This window comes from Antedon mediterranea, chromosome 1, assembly GCF_964355755.1.
Source record: "Antedon mediterranea chromosome 1, ecAntMedi1.1, whole genome shotgun sequence".
Classification (NCBI taxonomy): Eukaryota; Metazoa; Echinodermata; class Crinoidea; order Comatulida; family Antedonidae; genus Antedon; species Antedon mediterranea.
This window is the reverse complement of record NC_092670.1, coordinates 38,357,636-38,379,853: the sequence shown is the minus strand read 5'-3', so window position 1 is coordinate 38,379,853 and position 22,218 is coordinate 38,357,636. Positions and strand designations below refer to the sequence as shown.

The window sequence follows — 22,218 nt, the reverse complement described above, 5'->3', positions numbered from 1 at the left end:
TACCTACAGTACTAGTGTTGTAAAAACTTGTTGAAATGTTGATTAAGTTATTGTATATGCATTATTTGTATTTCAGCTCACAATGACTGAATGTGTATAGTCACTCATGGCGTGTCATACGTAACAAGTCGTCAGAGATATTTTTAGATTTTTCTCGCGATGGATACGAGCGATCTCCCCGACACCGTCTCTTCTTCCCGCAAATTCTCCAGCTGCAGAGTGCCAGCAGTGTGAACCTGTAGACGACCTACGGACGACTGGGGCTAGCTTACGAGACGGACTGGAAATGAATTGTTAAAACAATGGCTGCTTCTCAAAGTGGATCTGCCAAAAAGAAGGCGTAAGTCTTAATTATTTATTTTACTATAATTTATAAATTAAAAGTACATTTTGTGTGAACTAGGATGGCTAGGCAAGGGAAGGCTAGGCCTCTAGGCCTAGGCCTAGTAGTAGTAGTGGATGCTAGTCAAGTCGCCCCATCGCAAAGTCGCCCCATACAAAGTCGCCCCATACACAGTCGCCCCATCGCAAAGTCGCCCCAAAACAAAGTCGCCCTGACACAGTCGCCCCATTACAAAGTCGCCCCATCGCAAAGTCGCCCCAACGCAAAGTCGCCCCATCGCAAAGTCGCCCCAACACAAAGTCGCCCCATCGCAAAGTCGCCCCAAACGTTAAAAAATAGTTTAAAAGTGCGTAAAATGTCGCAATGATACACAAAATAACACGGAACGTGTAGGCATAAAAGGGGAAGCCCCTCCATGTAGTCTCAGGTCACACGATCGGCACGCTCCCCAATCATCAGAGAGGAAGCCCCCAACTAATCACTCCGCGGTCGCTCTAACGTGCTCTAGCTTTCACCAGAGGGAAACCCCCGTAATTACTCCGCCGTTGTCGCACTACAACGCACCATCTGAAGATGGGGAAACCCCGTCGGAGTTTTACGATGATATCAGTCGCGTTCGAAATCGGTGGCGTTTAATTTTGGTCGCGATAAAATGATGTTATACGATCTAGATTATTTTTACTTTGGTCGATGAATATTTATTATTATTAGGCCTATATTAATAATTGATTTTTGTTTTTATTTTACACTGAGGTCTATGATGAGAGAAAGATGTGTGCCTTAAAAATGACAATTTGTAAACATAGTTTAAAGTGGAGCTCCACCCAGAAAATTACTATTTTTCATACATTTCAACTATTATTTAAAAATATCATCCCCCATACTTCATATTTTTTTGAATTTTTTTTCAATGAGTACGAGTTTCTTGAAAATCATGCCTTTTTGCGTTTTGGGGGGATACCTTGTAATTTCCTATTCTTTTACATGCAAAAGGGGGGTATATTTGAATAATCCTAAAAAATTTATTTCTTCACTAAAAAAAAAATTTTTAATGTAGTTTTATGTAATTTTTCCAGATCTTTCTATTTCTGGTATAGTTATCGTGTATACATTGCGCAATTTTGCGTAAATAGACACTTTACCCCGTTCGGGTCCAATTGGGTTTTTTATTTAGCTAGGGAGTATGATCACGTGACATTTTTCACAATCACACTACTGCAGCTGGCGATCTGTTATTTTGTCGCGATGTTATTTTTGACGGGCAAAAAGTATATTAAAACATTCTGAATGTGACCCTATCATGTTTCACAGTGTAATAATGTGATTATGAGACTTATTACTAAAATGTCAAATCTAACGAGATTTGAGAAAGATGTGGCTATATATTCAAAAAAGCTAGGCCTAGGCCTACTAGAGTGTAGGTATGTACCGATGCTGCTTGGGCTCCAGCTGCTAGGCTGATACTCAGCAGTGAAGTTTGTTCTGCTGTCACCCAACCTCGGCCTACCCATATGGGCCATGATAGGGTGCCTGAATAGTTGCTTTTCAGTCAGGCCTAAGCTTCCACATCGCTTTACTACTCTTGTTCTGTATAGGATTTTGTGTTTCACAATTCTAACGTGCGAGAAAACCCAGGAATGATAAATGGGGCGAAACGACCAAGAATTTTCAAACCCATGAATGCATATAGCCTAGGCCTAGACAAAAAATTCAAGGCTAGCTAGGCTGAGCAGACGGCTTAGCTAGGCCTAGCTTAAAGTTAATAAACAATCTGATAAGATTATTATGCTGTTGTTGTACAGTGCAAATCATGAGGTTACAATACATGTAAATTATACCAGGGAGTTGCTCCCTGATTATACTGACATTTTTATCGGAAATATTACTTAGGCCTAAACAAATCGTATAAAATGTATTCCCCATTTTTCGACACATAATTTACCAAAGGGGAGACATTCCACCCATGCGTTCACCGGCGACTAAATCGCGTCAGTTGCTAAGTGTAACGCGTTTCACGACGTATTGTAAACTAATAACCCCTAAGTTACTGAAAAAGTGTAATGTATTAAAAAACACTATTTTCTGACCGATTTTTTAGAAATGAGTTTTTGGAAAATATTTCCATATTTTCCCTGTTTTTTTTATGTAATCACTTTCAATTAAACATACTTAAACATAATATAAGCTGAGAAAGTCTGAGTGTAGCTCCACTTTAAGATTATAGTAAGCCTATTATTCAGCATAATGTCATTTAACAGTACATAAATTTAAATGTGAAATATTTTATAGGGAACGCAGGCTACGTCTGTGTCTTTTATTTTTTATATGCAACAAATTAGGTAAAACAATTTATTTATAAACATTCAGTTTACTATTATATACATAGTATTACAATGAACATTGATTATAAGCCTGGAAATGCAATCCCATCATTATATCCATTATAAAATTGCATCATGATATCGCCACTATATTATGTCGTAAATGATGACGTGCATGTGTGTATTCGTCGTACGTCCGTGTACGTATTATTCCGTGCCTCTTCACTGTCTTGTTTATTAAAATTAAATAAACACCCGATATGAGGATATTTATTAGGCATGATAATTAGAATGTTCTATAACCAAAAGGGTTGAAAAGAATTTCTTCAGTAAAATGATCATTCTGCTGTTGAATAAAAAGCGACTCGCAATCTGAAACATTCTCTGAAACCAATCGGAGCTGCTCCTTCTGGTATCTGTTTCCTTCTCACAGCTGCTACGTCTTTCTGCTGCCCGTCGGGGATTCCCCTTTTTAAAAAACACGCACACGATAATCATACTGTACGATGGTTTTTCCATGGTCAAAATGTAGCGTTTTAATTTTACTAAAATACCTGCATGTGTAAAACGATCATATCGGCGAAGAAATCCCCTTTTTTTTTATTTCTTCATTTTGAAAAGTCATAATTAAAATTAAATAACTATAGACACATAACTTGTCAATAAATGCAAAATGATTAATAAGTAGCCTATATAACATTTATTGTCTTACAACGCTGTTATTGTTTTAACTATTGTAAATATACGAAGGCCTACTATTTATACACTTATTATATTATCCTAAAAAATGAGCTGGTATCCACGCGTAGGTTGAAGAAAGATTCGTAATTGTGGCTCTGGTAACTAATTTTAAAATCATATTAAATTAACATTTTCGAAACTATAAATCAGGGATAATCTTTTCGAAATCTTTTTAGAACTTTCAAACAAGGGACTATTTTTTAATGATTTTTAAAAAGCACATCACTCCATTATAACCTGTAAAATAAAAATTAAAACACAAATTATGTATAATAGCTGGATAAACATTATAATGTATACGACATTTAGCGCGACCAAAGTAACAACGCAATCGATATCAAACGCAACCGCTATATGATTAAAACAGCGTACTACTAGCGGCGGCACTTCCGAAATAAAACCGTGGGCGACTTTGCGATGGGGCGACTTTGCGTTGGGGCGACTTTGCGATGGGGCGACTTTGCGTTGGGGCGACTTTGCGATGGGGCGACTTTGTAATGGGGCGACTTTGTTTTGGGGCGACTTTGCGATGGGGCGACTTTGTATTGGGCGACTTTGTATGGGGCGACTTTGCGATGGGGCGACTTGACTGGATCCCGTAGTAGTAGGCCTAGGCTAGGCGGCCTAGCCCTGGCCTATCTACTACTACAGTACTAGCTAGGCGCCTTAGTTTAGTATGAGAGAGGTATTATAAATAAATTATAGTGTACGTCCATGTATGGCTAGATTACTGTAGTCCCTAGCCTAGGCCTAGTAGGCTATATAGGCCTCTAGCTAGGCCCTAGCCTAGGGCCTAGGCCTAGGTGTATATTTAATAATAATTAATATTAAATAAAAGTATAGGCCTAGCCGGCCCCTAATTATCCTTTATTATTATTTTATATTTATCTGTTTTTAATCGTACTATGAAGAAAAATTTAATCATTTGAGGTTTGCAGATGACATTGTTGTCCTGGGAGAGCAAATCAGTGAAGTGGAGGATATGCTTAATTAAAGGGTTCTAGGACACCTACCCCCTAGACAGTTAACCCCCGGATGTTTACCACCCGGACAACTACCCTCTTAGGACAACTTAAACTACCCTCTTAGGACAACTACCCCCTTAGGATAACTACCCCCCCCCCCCCCCCCGGGTAACTACCCCGTCCCCCCCCCCCCCAATCCAAAAGTAGACAAATATATATGACCGGTTTCTGTAAAAATGAAATCATCTGTTTTTTACGGGTGTTTCGAAACTAGAGACCCGAGACCAGAGACCTGACACGAGACCCAATACGAAAAGGGTCTCCCTTTTCGTATAGTGTGGTCTCTCTTCTCGTTTTTAACCGATTATTCTGTTTAACAGCACGCTAGATGTGCTAGATTTAAAGTACCGTATTTATTGAAAAAACGGCCTGGGCTGTTTATTGTTTAGGTGGTTTTTAGGTGGACATTTATTGGAAGAAAGTTGTTTATTCAATGGGAGGGGGTATAATCTAATGGAAATAGACGCCGATTATTCCATATGATGTTTCATGGGAGTGACATTGTCCTGACGCAAAAATTATTATTATTATTAGCGAACCCAGTCTTTACAGTAAATAAAGGGAGTACTATATAATACGTTCGACTATCCTATGATCATGTGTGACAATCTTCAGTTTATACCAGGCTATATTTATGTTCAATCTTTTACTTTTGTTTACAATAATGAATAGTAATTCGTCAAAGTAACGAATTAAAATATAGTTATATATATAGGTATATTAGTTATTCCTATTATACACTGTTGCAGAGTCAGGTTGTTGAATGGTCTGGGTGGTAGTTGTCCGTCCGGGGGGGTAGTTGTTCTAAAGGGATAGTTGTCTGGGTGGTAGTTGTCCAGGGGTTAGTTGTCCTACGGAGGTAGTTGTCCTAAAAGGTTATTTGCCCTCGGAGTATTGTCCAGGTCAAGGAGGTAGTTGTCCTACGGGGAGTATTGTGTCAGAGGTAGTTGTCCGCGGGGTAATTACCCGGGGGAGGGGGTAATTCTCCGGGGGTAATTGTCAGGGGGTAATTGTCAGGGGGTAATTGTTCCTAGGGGGTAATTGTCCGGGGGGTAGTTGTCCAGGGGTTAGTTGTCCAGGGGTTAGTTGTCCAGGGGTTAGTTGTCCAGGGGTTAGTTGTCCAGGGGTTAGTTGTCCAGGGGTTAGTTGTCCTACGGAGGTAGTTGTCCTAAAAGATTATTTGCCCTCGGAGTATTGTCCAGAAAGTAGTTTTCCTACGGGGAGTATTGTGTCAGAGGTAGTTGTCCGCGGGGTAATTGTCCCTAGGGGGTAATTGTCCCTAGTGGGTAATTGTCCGGGGGTAGTTGTCCAGGGGGTGGTTGTTGTCCGGGGGGTATTTGTTGTCCGGGGGGTATTTGTCCGGGGGGTAGTTGTCCTAAAGGGGTAGTTGTCCTAAAGGGGTAGTTGTCCTAAAGGGGTAGTTGTCCTAAGGGGGTAGTTGTCCTAAGGGGGTAGTTGTCCTAAGGGGGTAGTTGTCCTAAAGGGGTAGTGGTCCAGGTGGTGGTTGTCCGGGGGGTAGTTTTCCGGGGTAAATGTCCAGGGGGTGAATATCCGGATACGGCTTAAAGACCTTGCAAATGCTGTGGATTGAAAATGAATATGAAGAAAACAAAAGTTATGGCAAATTCCATGGTACCACATGGTTCTGTGAACTGTTAATGGAAATAAAATTGATGAAGTAAATGAATATATCTATCTGGGGCAGAGATTTAGCGTGAGATAAAAGAATCAAGAACAGGAGATAAAGAGGAGAATCAGATTGGGCTGGTGCCAATATGGTAAACTGAGCAAAATCATGAGAGGGGAAATACCGTTAAACCTAAAAAGAAAGGTCTTTAATCAATGCGTGTTACCAACCATGACATATGGAGCTGCGACCTGGGCACTGTCAAATAAAATGGAAAAGAAAATAGCAGCAGCACAGCACAACGTGGAAAGAAATATTCTCGGAATCACATATAAAGACAGAAAAACAAATGAATGGGTGAGAAAACAAACACAAGTTCAAGACATTATAAGAACTATCAAATTAAGTAAGTGGAAGTGGGCTGGACATATCAGTAGGAGAAGAGACAATAGATGGACTTCGCTAATGACATCATGGAGACCGATGGATGGGAGTAGAAATAGAGGAAGACAATGAGTGAGATGGCGAGATGAAATAGACAAGTATTGGGGTACAGTGCAGTGGCAGGGAGCAGCTAGAGATCGTGCACTGTGGCAGAAACATGCTGAGGCTTTCGTCCAGCAGTGGACTGACAACGTCTGATGATGAATCGTACTACTTACCTATAATAATAACATTTGCCAATCTTTAAGATGAATTTCTATTGATTGTTATTTTATAATAATAATGGACAAATATTAAATAAAGCTTTCATTCAGTATTCAGTAAATACATTTTTTGTGTGTTATTTCAATATTCAATTTTGATGGTAATAATTAATAAAATTCCAATATAAATCTTTTAAACTATAGAGAAGCAAACGTAAGTAATTGTCAAGTAAAAGGACACGAAAAAATGTGATCTCGTAAACAGAAATTCATCGTTCAACACTGCGCCATTTACTCTAAAAATATCTAAACTTTTATGATGCTTTATTTTTTACTTCAGAGACGTAAAAGTGGTGATAGTTGGTGAAGCTTTTGTAGGCAAAACAACGCTGGTGAAACGTTACATAGATGGTGAATTTACACATAATGTTGGAGTATGTATATTTTCTATTGATAATATTAGGGAGGTTTCGCAATCTTACGAATACGAAAACGGATACATCACGCACACGTATTCGTTTTTTGTAAGCAAGTAAAAATCTGTTTCGCATGGCAACGAAATATTGAAAGCGCCGTCCAAAATATGACTGTGGTAAATTTGAGCGAAGCGCAGATACGTGTTGCTTGGCTGCCTAGGCCTAGCGTAACATCAAAGTGAGTGAGGACTTTACAAACTGCTATTTATCAAAGTTTACCTGGCATTTTAGTAAATTACTTTAGTAAATTACTTTCAATTAATCTATAATTATATTATAATCATGAATCATTCCTGATTTAAATGCAAAATGTGCAAAATAGATCAAAAACTATACTCGTTTTGTAGTTAAAAATATGGTGATATACGTCAACACGAATACGCTTTACGAATATGAAATGGGGATCAGCTCAAAAGTTTCACAAATGTGTGACGTATCCGTTGTCGTTATCGTATTCGTAAGGTTGTGAAACCTCCCTATTAATAAACATTTCACAACTTTTCAACATAAAAAAATGTTTTTATTTGCCCCAAAAACCAACATAAATTAATAAACATAAAAAAAAAATATAATATATCACGGGAAGAGCTAATAAATAGTAACAAATAAGTTCAGGCCCTAAACAACATACATTATTAAAGGGCATATGCATGTCATGGGGCTTTTTGCTGTTGCAACCCCATGACCTTGTTTCTAATAAATGTGCACATCATTCAATCTAAATTTATAAATATTCAATTCCGTTTCTGTTTAGACTATTGGAGCATGCTTTTCTTTAAAACAATGGGGACAGTATAATATCGCAATATGGGTAAGTGTTGCTCTGTTGTAATAGACCAGAAATTGTTATGTTATGCATAAATATGGTAGTGACATGTCATCATCATGTCCATATACGGGCACATCACATTTTTTTTGTCACATAAAGTTTGATAGTGTAGACAGAACTTAAGATACTTATTTCTGTATTACAGGACACAGCTGGTGAAGAACGGTTCTCGGGATTAAGCTCATTCTATTGCAGAGATGCTTCGGCTGCAATTTTAGCCTATGATGTCTCAAATAAAAAAACCTTTGAAATGCTAGAGAAACGTTTCTTACCGCTGCTCGATGCTGCAAAAGACGATTGCTTATTTTGCGTTACTGGAACTAAACTCGATCTTAAGAAAGCAATCGCGAAAAATGAAAACAATCAAACCGACTCTAGTCACGTGACTAAAGAAGAGGCAGAAAACTTTGCACTGAAGATTAATGAAGCAAGAATAAAATCTAAAATGTCACCTGTAGTGACACCGTGTTTTGAGACAAGCGCGTTAACGGGTGAAAATGTATGTGAAGTTTTTGAGTATATATTTGAAGAATTATTACCGCTAGGAAAAACAAGGGAGGTATCTAGGGGAAGCAAGAAGATAAAGGATAAAAACATTATTTCAATAGATAAAGAAGAACCAATGACAGAAAGTAAGAAACTATGTTGCTGAAACCACACCCAGAACATCATAAGCATAGTCTGTTAGCCAATCAGAGGCTTGTATTTTGCAATTACATCACCAGGTTTGATAATAATACTAGTCAAAAGCACTTCATTTTTAGGTCTAATTAGTGTTGACTAATGTCAAACGATTTGGCCCTTGTTTAAGGGAAGAGTATTTATTAGACGGATAAACCGATTTTTCACTAACCCAATTTGTTCGCACGATTCGGAAGGGTCAGCTTATACGCATGCGTAGAAAAGGATTTGGAAACTTGAATACGCATGCGTATAAGCGGACTCTTTCGATTTGCGTGAACAAATTCGCCTAGTGGAAAATCGGCTTTGTGTTTAAACCTGTGACACTAATTTAGCTAAGCTTCTGATTGGCTAACACAAGCTATATTTACTTATGTGGTCCAAGGAAAGTTTTTAGTTAAGTGTATCCTGTACTACTGTTCATTTGTCACTGATTATACTAAGGGCATTTTATATACAATTTATACATATTTACACACAATATTACACACATTTCATGATTTTGTTTGTAGAAAAACCAATGAAGTCTTTCAGAAATATATTATTAAATATTAACATTTTATTTGGTAAAAATTGTTTAATTTTTAACTTTTAAAAAATGTTATAAGCTGGTAAATAGATAAATTATATGTTGAAATGTTGGTGTGTTTAAGAGGGACTTTTACCATTGAGTAGTTTAACAGGTTTAGTTAGTATAAAGTACTCAATTGATAGCAACATACTGAAATGTTTACCTCTTCAAATAAAAAAAAAGTTCTTGTCCATTGAGCACAATTTTTTCAAAATCAAATACTCCAATCATTTATCTTATAATAATATTTATCAACAGATATTTTCATATTCATATGCAAAACATATTCATATCATACTTAATTCAAAAACAGTATTATTATGTAGTATATATAACATTTTCTCAAGTTTATAAACTATCTATAATTTAGCAAATTATTTGATTACCATCAAAATTTAATAATTGAAATAACCACAAAGGAAGACGCTCTTTAAGGTACTGCTGAAAAATAGCAACCATGTTCTATTTATAGATATTTTCAGTGGTTAGCAGGAAATTGTCATAATGTGTAATTATGAATATAAGGGAGGAAATGTTGATTTAATACTAAATTCATATTTTGTAAATCGTTCTGTTATGTCTAGACAAAATTGTATTAATTTTTTTTAAGCATAGATTTTTTATATAAATAGTACTATGTATACATAATGGAGCGAATCTATTTTTTTATTTTGTCTTTTTTAATAATTGGTCAAATTATTAATGAAATACTCATTATTTACGGAAAATCAAGGTCTTCTTATGTGATGTAGACACTTTTTGTAATGTTTTTGTTTTTGAGTTCGTGTTGTGTTCGTTGGATATTGTGCTCCGCCAACAGAGCAAACAGAATTTCTATGTTTTTTCTTAAAACAAATGATAATAAATGATACTTGACTTGACTTATTAATTGCAAACAAAGTGATTTTAAATTTATAAACCTTATGCCTAATTATTTATAATTACCTGTACATTTTATTGGGTATTTAGTGTACTATTCCATGACGTACTACTATTCTATATGTATAATGTATTAGTTAATACTGTATTTTAGACCGAGTGTTTTTTATTTTTTTATTTTAACCATATGTTAATGAGAGTGATCCATCCAGAATTTGCTGATCATTTGGGACCCTCAGAACAGATACAGTATACAAAAAACAACAAAAACAGAAAAGTAAAAGAAAAACCAAAAAAATAAAATTAATTACATAAGACTAAAAATCCTTGACAAATAGAAAATAACAGATATGTTAAATTAAGCAAAATATAAAATATATATATATAAATAAAAATTTAGATCTACTATTTTACAATTAAAATCTGAAAAAGGATTACATAGTTTTGAGAAAAGTCATAAGTCTAGTTTTGAAAGAGGAAAAGATCATTGTAGAAATGAGGGGCCTTGTAGCTGAAAGAGAGTTTGAAAATTTCAAGAGTAGGTTTAGGAATGTGAAGATTTAAATTAGCATGTAGATTTAAACTAGCATGTTATTAGATAGCTACTGGAGATAGTTAAAGCGTAAAAAGTATTTCCAATAACAATACCCACTATGGTCACAATAAATAAAATATAATAATTTGAACATTTTAAGTGATTTTATAGGATTGAGATGTTTATATATAAAATGTATATGTTAAATAAATTAATGTTAAATTTACAAACAAATATACTTATTTTAAAGATTTTCATATATAATACTAAATTGTGCCAATATACCATTCATTAATAATAAAATATTTATAAATGCTTTCAATACGTCTGATCAATAGTTTGATTTTTATATCCAATTTTCATTTAATTTTGGTTGGGGTGGGGAAGAGGGAAAGAGGTGTGGGGGTTCAGAGTTGTGTTCCTTTTAAACAAGAGATATTACAACATTGATTATAGAAGCTGTTGTTGCCAGAAATGTATTTGTTGCCAATCATATTTTGCATTAAAGCTTTTAAATGTTGACATATGATTTTAATTTCCGTTTACAGTATTTATAGCCAAGGACAACAAATGCAACTTAAATTAAATGAAAAATAAACTTGAGCCAAATCAAGTTTCAATTTATATATGGCTACTGTTGCCATCAATTACGTTAAAGCTCTGTCTACACTATCAAACTTTGTGTGACAAAAACATGTGATGTGCCCATATATGGACATGATGATGTCATATCACTATCATATTTGAGCATATCACTACCATATTTGGGCATATTACACTTTTTTGTCGAACTAGTTTGATAGTGTAGACAAAGATTAAAGACAAATCACACACAAAAACAATTTTCTAAGGGAAAGTTTTATCAATTTTATTCCAGGTATTTAACTATAAATAAATATTTACATATATATCACATATATTATATGATAATTCATATAAAATACTAATATTGGAAATAAAACATAAAATACAAATAAAAATATTATAATAGTATAATAGGTTTTGATTTATTACTAAGTGTAAAGATTTTATTATTAACAATAAATACATATCTTTAATCAGTGCATATATTTTTTATTTTGTTTATGTAAAAAAAAAATCATATGTACAAAAGTCCAGCTTATTTGTTTTTAATCTTTTGTTAATTAATTCAATTCTTTTTTTACATTATCCTACTACTGTATTTGACACTGAATGCATTTAGCTTTCTCTTATATTCTAAAATATATTCATATATTCTTCCAAGGCTTAAATTTACTACTACATTGCAGTCTATACTACAGTATAGTAGTTAGTTATATGCTGTATCATAAAGCCCTGTCTACACTATCAAACTTATGTGACAAAAAAATGTATATAGACATGATGATGCCATATCACCACCATATTTGGTTATATCACTACCATATAGACATGATGATGCCATATCACCACCATATTTGGTTATATCACTACCATATAGCCATGATGATGCCATATCACCACCATATTTGGTTATATCACTACCATATAGACATGATGCCATATCACCACCATATTTGGTTATATCACTACCATATAGACATGATGATGCCATATCACCACCATATTTGGTTATATCACTACCATATAGACATGATGATGCCATATCACCACCATATTTGGTTATATCACTACCATATAGACATGATGATGCCATATCATCACCATATTTGGTTATATCACTACCATATTTGGTTATATCACTACCATATTTGGTTATATCACTACCATATATAGACATGATGATAGTGTAGACAGAACTTAAGAACCTATTAGAATATCCCCAGTTTCCTGATTGCTCACACACTCATACTGCAACACACATTACAAGTGTGTACTTATAAAGCTCTGTCTACACTATCAAACTAGTTTAACAAAAAAGTGTGATGTGCCCAAATATGGTAGTGATGTGACAACATCATAATAATAATAATAATAATATATACGAATTTGTAAAGCGCCAATTCCAGCATATATGGGCCCATCACATTTTTTGTTGTCACACAAAGTTTGATAGTGTAGACAGATAAACTCTTATTTTATATTGGAATGAGGAAATTTGATTTGCAGGTACCATTTGTACTATGTAGTATATGTATAACCATAACATGTTGTCTCTCTGTAACATGGCATAATTTTATGAGGAATGCAAAAATCTGTAACATCAACTACTGTTTTGGCAATTAAAAAAATAATTTTGCATTTACATATTCAGTGAGTTGATTTGTATCTGTAATTGAGTGTTAAATCTCCACCTGTTTTCCAAATGAAATATCGTACAGTTCGTAAATCCATATTTGGGTCTATAACCTGAAGAGAAAAAAAACAAATAAATGTCATCAACTATTTTATTTTAAAGGGTATAGAGCCTTTATGCAGTATGCGCTTAAAATTCTAAATTTATTATTTAGTAGGAAAGGGTCATTTGACATTTGAATGAGACAATGCTCAGTGGATATCTTCTACAGACTTACTATTAATAACTATTATTATGTAGTGCTCCCCCTGTTAAAAGAATCCTGGATCCACTTTTATTAGTTTTATTATGAAACTATCCAGTGTAAAGTTCTCTCTACACTATCAAACTTTATGTGACAAAAAAATGTGATGTGCCCATATATAGACATGATGATGTCATATCACTGCCATATTTGGGGACATCACACTTTTTTTTGTCAAAATAATTTGATAGTGTAGACAGAGCTTTAAAGACAAGAGACTGGCACAACTTACCTGATCTTGGCATAGTAGTTCAACCTTCTCCTCAGCATTGCTTACACTAGCAGCATCTTGGCCCTCCTGTTCTTTTCCATTCACCATTCCTTGTTGGCTACCGTTCTCTACTCCAAGAACCTTCTCGTAGACATGCTCAAGAACCTTACGTATTTGAAGCATGTCGCTAGCTGATAGCCTATCCCTAGACATTAAATAAACGTCAGACTTTTAAAAAAATATTATTTTAAAAACAAAATGAAAGTATTATGCCAAAGATACTGTTTACAAAGTCAATAAACTTAAAGATTATATTGTCCTGAAAATATAATTCTTAAACAATGCATTGTTCAATGTTATTAATGACACATTATAGTTATTCCCGTTGACCAAAAAGTGACCTAAAAAACTGTAATTTAAAGAAAAAAACAAGAACTGTTTTCAATGTTTTGGGGAACAATACATATTTAATCATTTTTGCCACAAATCTTTTTTCAAAACATAAAAACGGTATAAACTTACTTTTTAAGAGTTTTTGCACCGGAAGTTGAATGAGGTTGTAGGAAGAACGATATCTTATTAAATTTTGGCTGGGTTTTCTATAAAAAAAAAAAAAGAAATAAAAACTAATATATAGAAACTATTTGGTACATTAATTAGGCCATTATGTAAAAAGAATAAGATTTCTAGAAGCTTGGTAATGAAGTGACAATAAACAGAAATAATTCAACACCATCTTATTAGAATAAGAGAATACAATTTTGAGACATGCTACATACAGGCAACACCTCCTCTCTGGTTTGACGGGGATTTTTTGCTGGATGGTCATCGTTTGTTCCCCTAAACCGACGCCATTGAAGTTGGTTTTTGTTTATAGTACCAACTGGGTGTTCAACCACCCTCCACACCATGCTCCTAAAGGAGTTGATATGGATACCAGTTTAGTCGCCGGTGTGCGACAGCCCGGAGAAAAGATAGGCACCATTGGAAGATATAGCTTATGCCTGTCTATCGGCTACGCCCCTTCGATCATCTACGTCATGGGACTACAACTAGAACACAACATAGAATAATTCAACACTTTCTTATTAGAAAGAAAGAATACAAATTTGACACATGCTACATCACATGTACCTCAACTGTAATATCATTAACCCATTGTGGTACTGTATCCTGTAGAAGCATCTGTTCCGAATCGCCACCAGCATCCCGACACAGCAACCTGAACATCGTCCTGCCATTGACCTCGCTTAGAATGACAGGCGTGTGTCCTGGTACGCTGAAGTAGCCGTTACCCATCGGCGTCCTTTCACCACTCACATCTTCAGTGCTTCCATCAAAACCATTTACTGAAATTACAATACAAATGATTACTGATGTGATACATACACTGTACTTAAGCTGCTTTCACATGGCGCTCGGATTCGGTCTGGCGCCCCGAGGAAATATCGCATTTAATGTGCTTTCACATCGAGCACGAATTCGGTCATCCAAGCGAGGTCATTCATGCTTACTGTTGATCGGTCAAAATAAAACGATTTCAGCAAACAAATGCTTCTCGATCCACCGTACCAAATTCGGGGTCCGAATCAGGTACATATTCAAATCGTACCAATTTGGTGTGAATGATCCTATGCTTTACCATTAAACCCATTTTCCACGATACTTTTCTCAGGGCACTGGACCTAATCCGGGCACGATGTCAAAGCAGCTTTACGATGGTAGTACTGTACTGTACCAAGGTGAGGTAATTATCATGTATGCCAAAGCCAACCCTCTTTATATTGATTTTTGGGTAGCCCGGCTGCAATATTTCTTTTCATACATAATAACATGAATATTCATTAGTCATATTCATAAAGTGTGACTTAAGAATTGAGCTAACTACAATTCGCTAATGCAAATGCTTTCTCTCCAGCCGTCTGTGTAGTCGAGTGGATTAGACTATAGACTTTACATGTCGATGTATGGGGTTCGAATCCCATGAGCAACTTCTTTTTACAGTACTTTATAATGAGAGAGAGATTATTTAGAGAGTTAGGTTTAGTTATATTTAGGAAGAAGTTCGGTTATCTTTCACAAAGGGGTCCCTAACTTATGTACGAAAAAAAAAATTTGCAGCCCGGCCCCCCACTTAAATTACAATTAATGTGTGTTTATGTATACCTTGTCCATTGACTTCTTCTGGTTCTATTGCATGTGTTTTAGGCCAATGTTCCAGCAATGCTTGTAGTAATAATCCACCAAAATTCACTATAAATTAGCAATAATAATTAATAAAGTTAAGCAGTATAATAATAGAATCGAACATTTATATATTCACTCTATCTCACTGACAGTTTATTACGCTAATCAAACATGGTATCAGTATCCATGCAAGGACCTAGCTGCAATGCAAGTTAATTAACCAATGATAAGTGACATTTGGTGGGGTTTGGAAGAGCTGATTGGTCAAATTATGTACATTGTGTGTACATCTTTGCATTGCCTTCTAGCTAGTGAGAACAAAGCTTTTGTGTTATGCCACCAGTATCCATGCAATTGACCAATGACAAGCGACATTTGGTGAGATTTGGATGAGCTGTGGCTTCTGATTGGTCAAAGTGTATACATTGTGTGTACATCTTTGCATTGCCTTCTAGCTAGTGAGAACAAAGCTTTCATGTTATGTCACCAGTATCCATGCAATTGACCAATGACAAGCGACATTTGGTGGGGTTTGGATGAGCTGTGGTTTCTGATTGGTCAAATTATATACACTGTGTGTACATCTTTGCATTTGAGAGAATATACAGTACTTACCTTTGGTGTCACCACCGTCTATAGAATTCAAACCAACATCTTTTGCACAAACCCATGCTGCAAAAGCATCAGACTCTTCAAGATGTATATTTAGCATCTGAATCAACAATTAAATAACAGTTATTATACAACACCTAAATAAATTCCTGTCATTTGGTTGGATGATTGTGGGTCACATGGCGTGCAATAGTACGCACTATTATTATTACTATATACTTACAAAATATGCCTATTGAAATTTGAAAAAAATCGGTTTATTAATAATAACTTCACAAATAAGAAAAAGAAAAATTTGTATTTTTTTAACATGTGCCGAAATATAACCATGCGCCCTCTGTGGCAGTATTTTGCCAAGTACTTCACTCAGTTTCTGAGTGCTTTTATTATTAATCATCATTCAAATGAATCCAATATACATACCCCATTTTTTAGATCCACGCTGAACCAAGGAGGAACGTACACCATTTTAAACTTATTCTTGATTTCTATATCAAAATCTACTTTGCCCAAATCTTCAACTTTACAAGCCTGTAAAGAAAGAAATATTATGTGCATTTTATGTCAACTTTCTCACATAAAATAGTGGCAAAGAAACTTGTTTACATAATGCATCTGTCTATCATAAGTTTTCCTAAAGTTTTGTCTACACTAACAAACTAATTCAACAAAAGAAGTGTGCCCAAATATGGTAGTGATATGTTATCATCGTGCCCATATATGGGCATCACATTTTGCTGTATTATAAAGTTTGATAGTGTAGATAGGGCTTAATACTAAATTTAACAACAGCTTTTCCTGGACACTTTTCTTTGAAACAAACAAGGGCCAATATATGCTTGAACATTACGGCCAAACCCCTATTTAGGTGTCACCACTATTTAGGGACACCGCTAATAGGGGACGCCACTATTATGGAAAATTTGTTGGGTCTCTAAGGCATCCTCTTAATAGGGATCTACTGTAATGTTTTACTTTGTGTTTTGTTCCACCACACTATCCAACCTACCTTCAGGATATCCCACAATACAACATTCTCATTTGAATCTTTTGTTAGTATATATCGTTTATCATTAAGAATATGATATTGCTGGATGCTAGTACCACCTACAAAAAACAAAATATCTTTCCATTAGAATTTAAACATGGTGTCCCTTCCTTTAATGAGTATATGCGAAAATCTATCCATGGTTCCATGCAACATATGCTGAATAGTTGTAATATTCTTGTTGATTGTGTTTGCAACATATGCTCCATAACTCCAAAATGTATTTTAGATGTAGAAGTGTCCTATAAATTTAAGCTTAGAATTTGCGAATTTTCTTCTTTCTTTTTCTGTTTGTACATTTGTTGATATGGATGAAATTTTTCACGAAATAAAAAGAAATTGAATTAAAAATAAAATAAATTATGAATTTGTAAAAATCTAGAGATAGAGATCGAAAAATGGCGTAATGGATAAGGAATTTATAAGTTTACTAAAAACTAACCTTGTATTGTTTGACTAGGCTCAGAACAGATTGGAACAAGTTTGTCTTCATTTTCTTGTTGCGATAACCGTGATTGAACTCCTTTTGTAGACTACAGGTAAAATAAAATATATAATAAATAGATAATATAAACTTATATTACAAATTTGTTATACATTATTTATATAATATAATTATACAATTGATTTTGTATTGTTTTATTATCCTCCAAATAAATCTTGTAATAATATAGTCTAAAGCTCTGTCTACAATATCAAACTAGTTTCACAAAAAAGTATGATGTGCCCAAATATGGTAGTGATATACTCAAATGTGGAGGTGATATGACATCATCATGTCCATATATGGGCACATCACATACAATTTGATAGTGTAGACAGGGCTCAAGATCTTACCCATTTATGTAAATCAGATTTTGTTGTTGCAACCCACATTGACATCTCATCAGGCAGCAGATGTATCTTAACAATCGGAGCAGATTCCTTGCAGACTAATGCACTACTGTTTGGCGTTCTCATATCTGTCGCATAAACATTGCGATCCCTACCGCCAGAGTAGAATACCGTGAAGGCGTCGTTCGCCCGTAACGCCCACACCCCATCATTATGAACCCTGTATGTTGCTATGCAGCGTTGTTGACCTAGTGACCATAGTTTGATAGTTCCATCTGAACTTGCTGACAAACACTAAATATAACAATTTTAATAATTAATTTCATCATGTATAATTAATAATGTTCACACTTACTTGTGTGGTATCTTTATTAACAGCTAATCTGTATGTCTCTTTAATTTCACCATGTAAAACTAATGTGTGTTCACACCCAATTGTGTGGCATCTTTATTAACAGCTAATGCTTTGACTTAGTCTGTATGTCCCTTTAATTTCATCATGTATAATTAATAATGTGTGTTCACACTTTACTTGTGTGCCATCTTTAATAACAGCTAATGCTTTGACATTGTCTGTATGTCCTCTAATTTCATCATGTATAATTAATAATGTGTGTTCACACTTACTTGTGTGGCATCTTTATTAACAGCTAATGCTTTGACATTGTCTGTGTGTCCCTTTAATTTCATCATTTTGACACACGTCCTGGGATCCCACACCCGCAGAATCTTCTCTGTTGAACCGGAAACAATGACCGAGCAAGCTGGATTCATTGCTAAACTATAAATAGAATCTTTTTGGCCACTTAGAGACGATGCTGAAAAATGAAATTTTATAATCAGGTCTAGATTTAATTTAAAGATTTAATTGGCCTATTTATATAGGCATATTCTACAATATTGCCTGTGGCGCCTCTTCTCATCTTCTTGCGCCTCTCCTCATCTTCTCCCCCCTCCAAACCCACATTGTACACACGCCTTAACTTACTTGTTACTGTATTATTTGCTGCTGTGAGTGCCGTTAGTGTGTTCACATCCCATAAGAATATTTGTTTATCAAGCCCACCTGATGCAACATATTCCTTTTCTTTTGCATATGCTAATGCTTTTACATAATCCTACAAGACAAAATTAATAACACATGCTATATTCAAAATATGAGCAGATTATCTAGAGCAAAATACAAAAAGAGTTACATTTTAGAAGAACAAACACATTATTACAGACAGTACTGTTTCGATTATCTTATTAGATTTTTTCAATTCAAGGTTTTGAAATAATGATGATCTACACTATCAGTTTTGATACCCAACTATGGTAGTTTTATATCACTACCATATTTAAGCATGTCACTACCATATTTGGGTACATCAAACTTTTTTTGTTAAACCAGTTTAATAGTGTAAACAGGGCCTTACTTTAGCACCTCATACATCTTACTACAGTACATCACAAATACTTTATCTCACTCTTTTTTGTACTGTACCTTATGTGTTCTTAATGTTGACATACAAAACCCTTTATGTGCATTCCAAACTTTTACCATAGCATCTGAAGATGCTGATATTACTGTGGATGAACAAAATAATTATACTAAATTGATCTTTAACCTAATCAAATATTTAAACAATATTCTAGCAATGTTAAATTATGTTAAATGAGATGATTCACATAAGTTGTAAGCTTATCAATGTTCAAACATCATCAAGCAATTTAAAGGCCAATTTACACAGAAGAGCGGTAATGGTAAGCAGTAACAGTAAGCGGAAAACCGTGTACATGAAATTTGCGAGCGGTGTGGTGGAAAGTTTTCATTCATTCTGCTTTTATTCAATATTTCTCTTTGCAGTAGGTGCTTGTAGGCCTCGAGGCTAGTGCGTGGACTAGACTATTATGACTCATTTTTAATTTTACGAAAAAGGTAAACTACTTAACACATACATGTTTTGCCTCCACAACATAACACAATGTCATTCACCCAATCAGTATGGTGTTCCATAGACTGAAAATAAGATGCTTCCTGAAATAAGAAACAACATAATTTGTAATTAAAAGAAGAATTAAGCTAGTGTGATAGTGTAGACAGAGCTTTAAGCTAAGTTAAGGTTGTTTCCACTTGGATGCAACAAAGTAGGCGGACTGATTAAAGTATTAAGTTGACCAATCACAAGCGACAGTTTGAATGGTTCACAGCTTCATTGTGACTGGTCAAGTTAATTGCGGTGCAGTTATATAAGTGGCGTAACGTAGAGGCTTGAGGCCCCCGATTTAGGAAACCTAAGTGGCCTTTCAAGTTCCAACGCTGGAGGCCTCGGGCGTTTTAAGTTTTTTCGGCATATTTTAATGCCTGTTTTTTCCTCTGGACACTGCTTATGGGTCCTCATAAGCTCCAGGAGCCCCTGGGTTTAGCCAATGAGCCCCTGGGTTTAGCCAATGAGCCGTTATGCCACTGAGTTACGTCCTTGTGTTGCTTCCAAGAATGAACCAAGAATAAATTAGTTGCCTTACTGTTTGACTACTATTAACGTTCCATATCCTAATTATTGAATCCCTTCCTGCTGTGTATAGTCTATTCATGGCAGGGTCAAACTGTACTGCATTGACCCCTGACCTGTGCTGCTTTTCTGTTTCATCTCGAATAACAAATGAGACCTGTTGTACAACAAATAATTGTAAAAAATTAATTTTAACAGCATGCTCTATTAATTATTTAATCAATTGACTTTTTTAATTCAATCATGGCAATGAGAAGAATATATTGTTATTTACAAGTCAATTGAATGGTGTAGTGCTCATTATAAATAATGAAATCATAATTCTTTTATAAATATATATTCTAAATAATATAAGCCTAGGCCTATTTAAGTATTTATTTTATAAATCCAAAGGCAAATAACTGAAAAAATGACAATGCTGTGGGTATCAGTATTTAATTTATAATATATAAAATTCCTTCGATCAGTTTATTATTCATATCCTATATAATATTATAGTGTTTATTTCTTCTTCTTCTTCTTCTTCCAATTAAGTGCAAACTTCAGACTTGAAGACTAAAGCACTTTGGTGGGATGTGGTGCGAGTGAGTTAGTTTTCGTAAAGAACCCCCTTAAATGATTTAAAAGTTGGTGCCTTTACAGTTGATTCTGCTAGGATGTTCCAATCTCTTGACGTTCTGGGAAAGAAGGACATCCGATGATAGTCCCGACTTGAGCGTGGAATACTATATGCTTGGCTGTTTTCTGTGCGAGAAGGGGCATTCATACCATGGAGTAATTCATACATATAGGCTACAACATAGGCCTAACTAATACTAATAGTAAACTAAAACATTATTTAAAAAATAATTTTACAAAACTAGGCCTAGGCCTACATACAATTTACAAACAAGTAAAATTTTTTATTTATGATAATGAATACAACTTTATTTTTAGTTTTTTTTTTTTGGAATTCTGGAGAATCTAGTGGGTAGGAGCTGGAGCTCTGTAAACCGTACCCTCATTACATCACTTCCTGCTCTAGCTAGGCTAGCCCTAAAATAGCCTAGGCCTAGAAGAAAACAACTTGACCGACCCAACCTACTAGGCCTGGCCCTACTAGCTAGCCGCATCTCCGCCCCAAATTAATTTGAGCTGGCAGAGAGTGGCAGCCTGGCCCTAGCTAGCTAGCCTATCCTTCTTAGCTTAATTAATAATATAGAAACAATCGCATGCTCCTTTGACTTAACATGGTACTAAAGGATCAATCAGCATCCTACACACTCGCTGATAAGATAAACAGAAATGAGAAATACCTGTACTTTCTTCCGAGGATTACCCTGGGACCTGTGATGCATCGCCATTTTGATTGATGTTGATATCATTTTAGACGACGACTGTACAATGAAGTCTAGAATAAGGAGATTGCATGGAGGATAGATATGGAACGCCGTCGCAAGAATAATGAAGTAATTATCAATTAATTAGTTCAGATGATCTTGAAATACTACAAATTGATTCATGGAATTTAATGATGAATCATTTATTTTTTTAGTGTTATTATTTTCTTTTTTAATAAACGTTATAGTCTGAGTATTTTTAGATGTGTCTGGATCATAGAGGCTAAAAGAGGAGGTTCCTCGATCCTCGTTTTG

The 22,218-nt window shown here is 35.0% G+C and overlaps 2 protein-coding genes across 2 annotated transcripts; one reads left to right on the top strand and one right to left on the bottom strand.

Moving 5' to 3' along the window:
* The first annotated feature begins 164 nt into the window (after positions 1-164).
* On the top strand, positions 165-11,582 carry LOC140039383 (ras-related protein Rab-20-like). Its single transcript, XM_072084988.1, has 4 exons — positions 165-340; positions 7,045-7,138; positions 7,935-7,991; positions 8,155-11,582. The coding sequence occupies exons 1-4, from the start codon at positions 303-305 to the stop codon at positions 8,659-8,661; spliced, it is 696 nt and encodes a 231-aa protein (XP_071941089.1). The 5' UTR covers positions 165-302; the 3' UTR covers positions 8,662-11,582.
* Positions 11,583-12,837: 1,255 nt separating this feature from the next.
* Positions 12,838-21,935, bottom strand: LOC140063221 (WD repeat-containing protein 48-like). Its single transcript, XM_072109751.1, has 16 exons — positions 21,880-21,935; positions 20,598-20,741; positions 20,031-20,109; positions 19,576-19,658; positions 19,078-19,207; positions 18,717-18,907; positions 18,093-18,383; positions 17,698-17,788; positions 17,217-17,314; positions 16,631-16,738; positions 16,211-16,307; positions 15,575-15,661; positions 14,543-14,757; positions 13,931-14,007; positions 13,430-13,613; positions 12,838-13,006 (listed from the first exon to the last, which is right to left on the bottom strand). Exons 1-16 carry the CDS (start codon positions 21,925-21,927, stop codon positions 12,908-12,910), a joined length of 2,022 nt encoding a protein of 673 aa, XP_071965852.1. The 5' UTR covers positions 21,928-21,935; the 3' UTR covers positions 12,838-12,907.
* Positions 21,936-22,218: the final 283 nt, after the last annotated feature.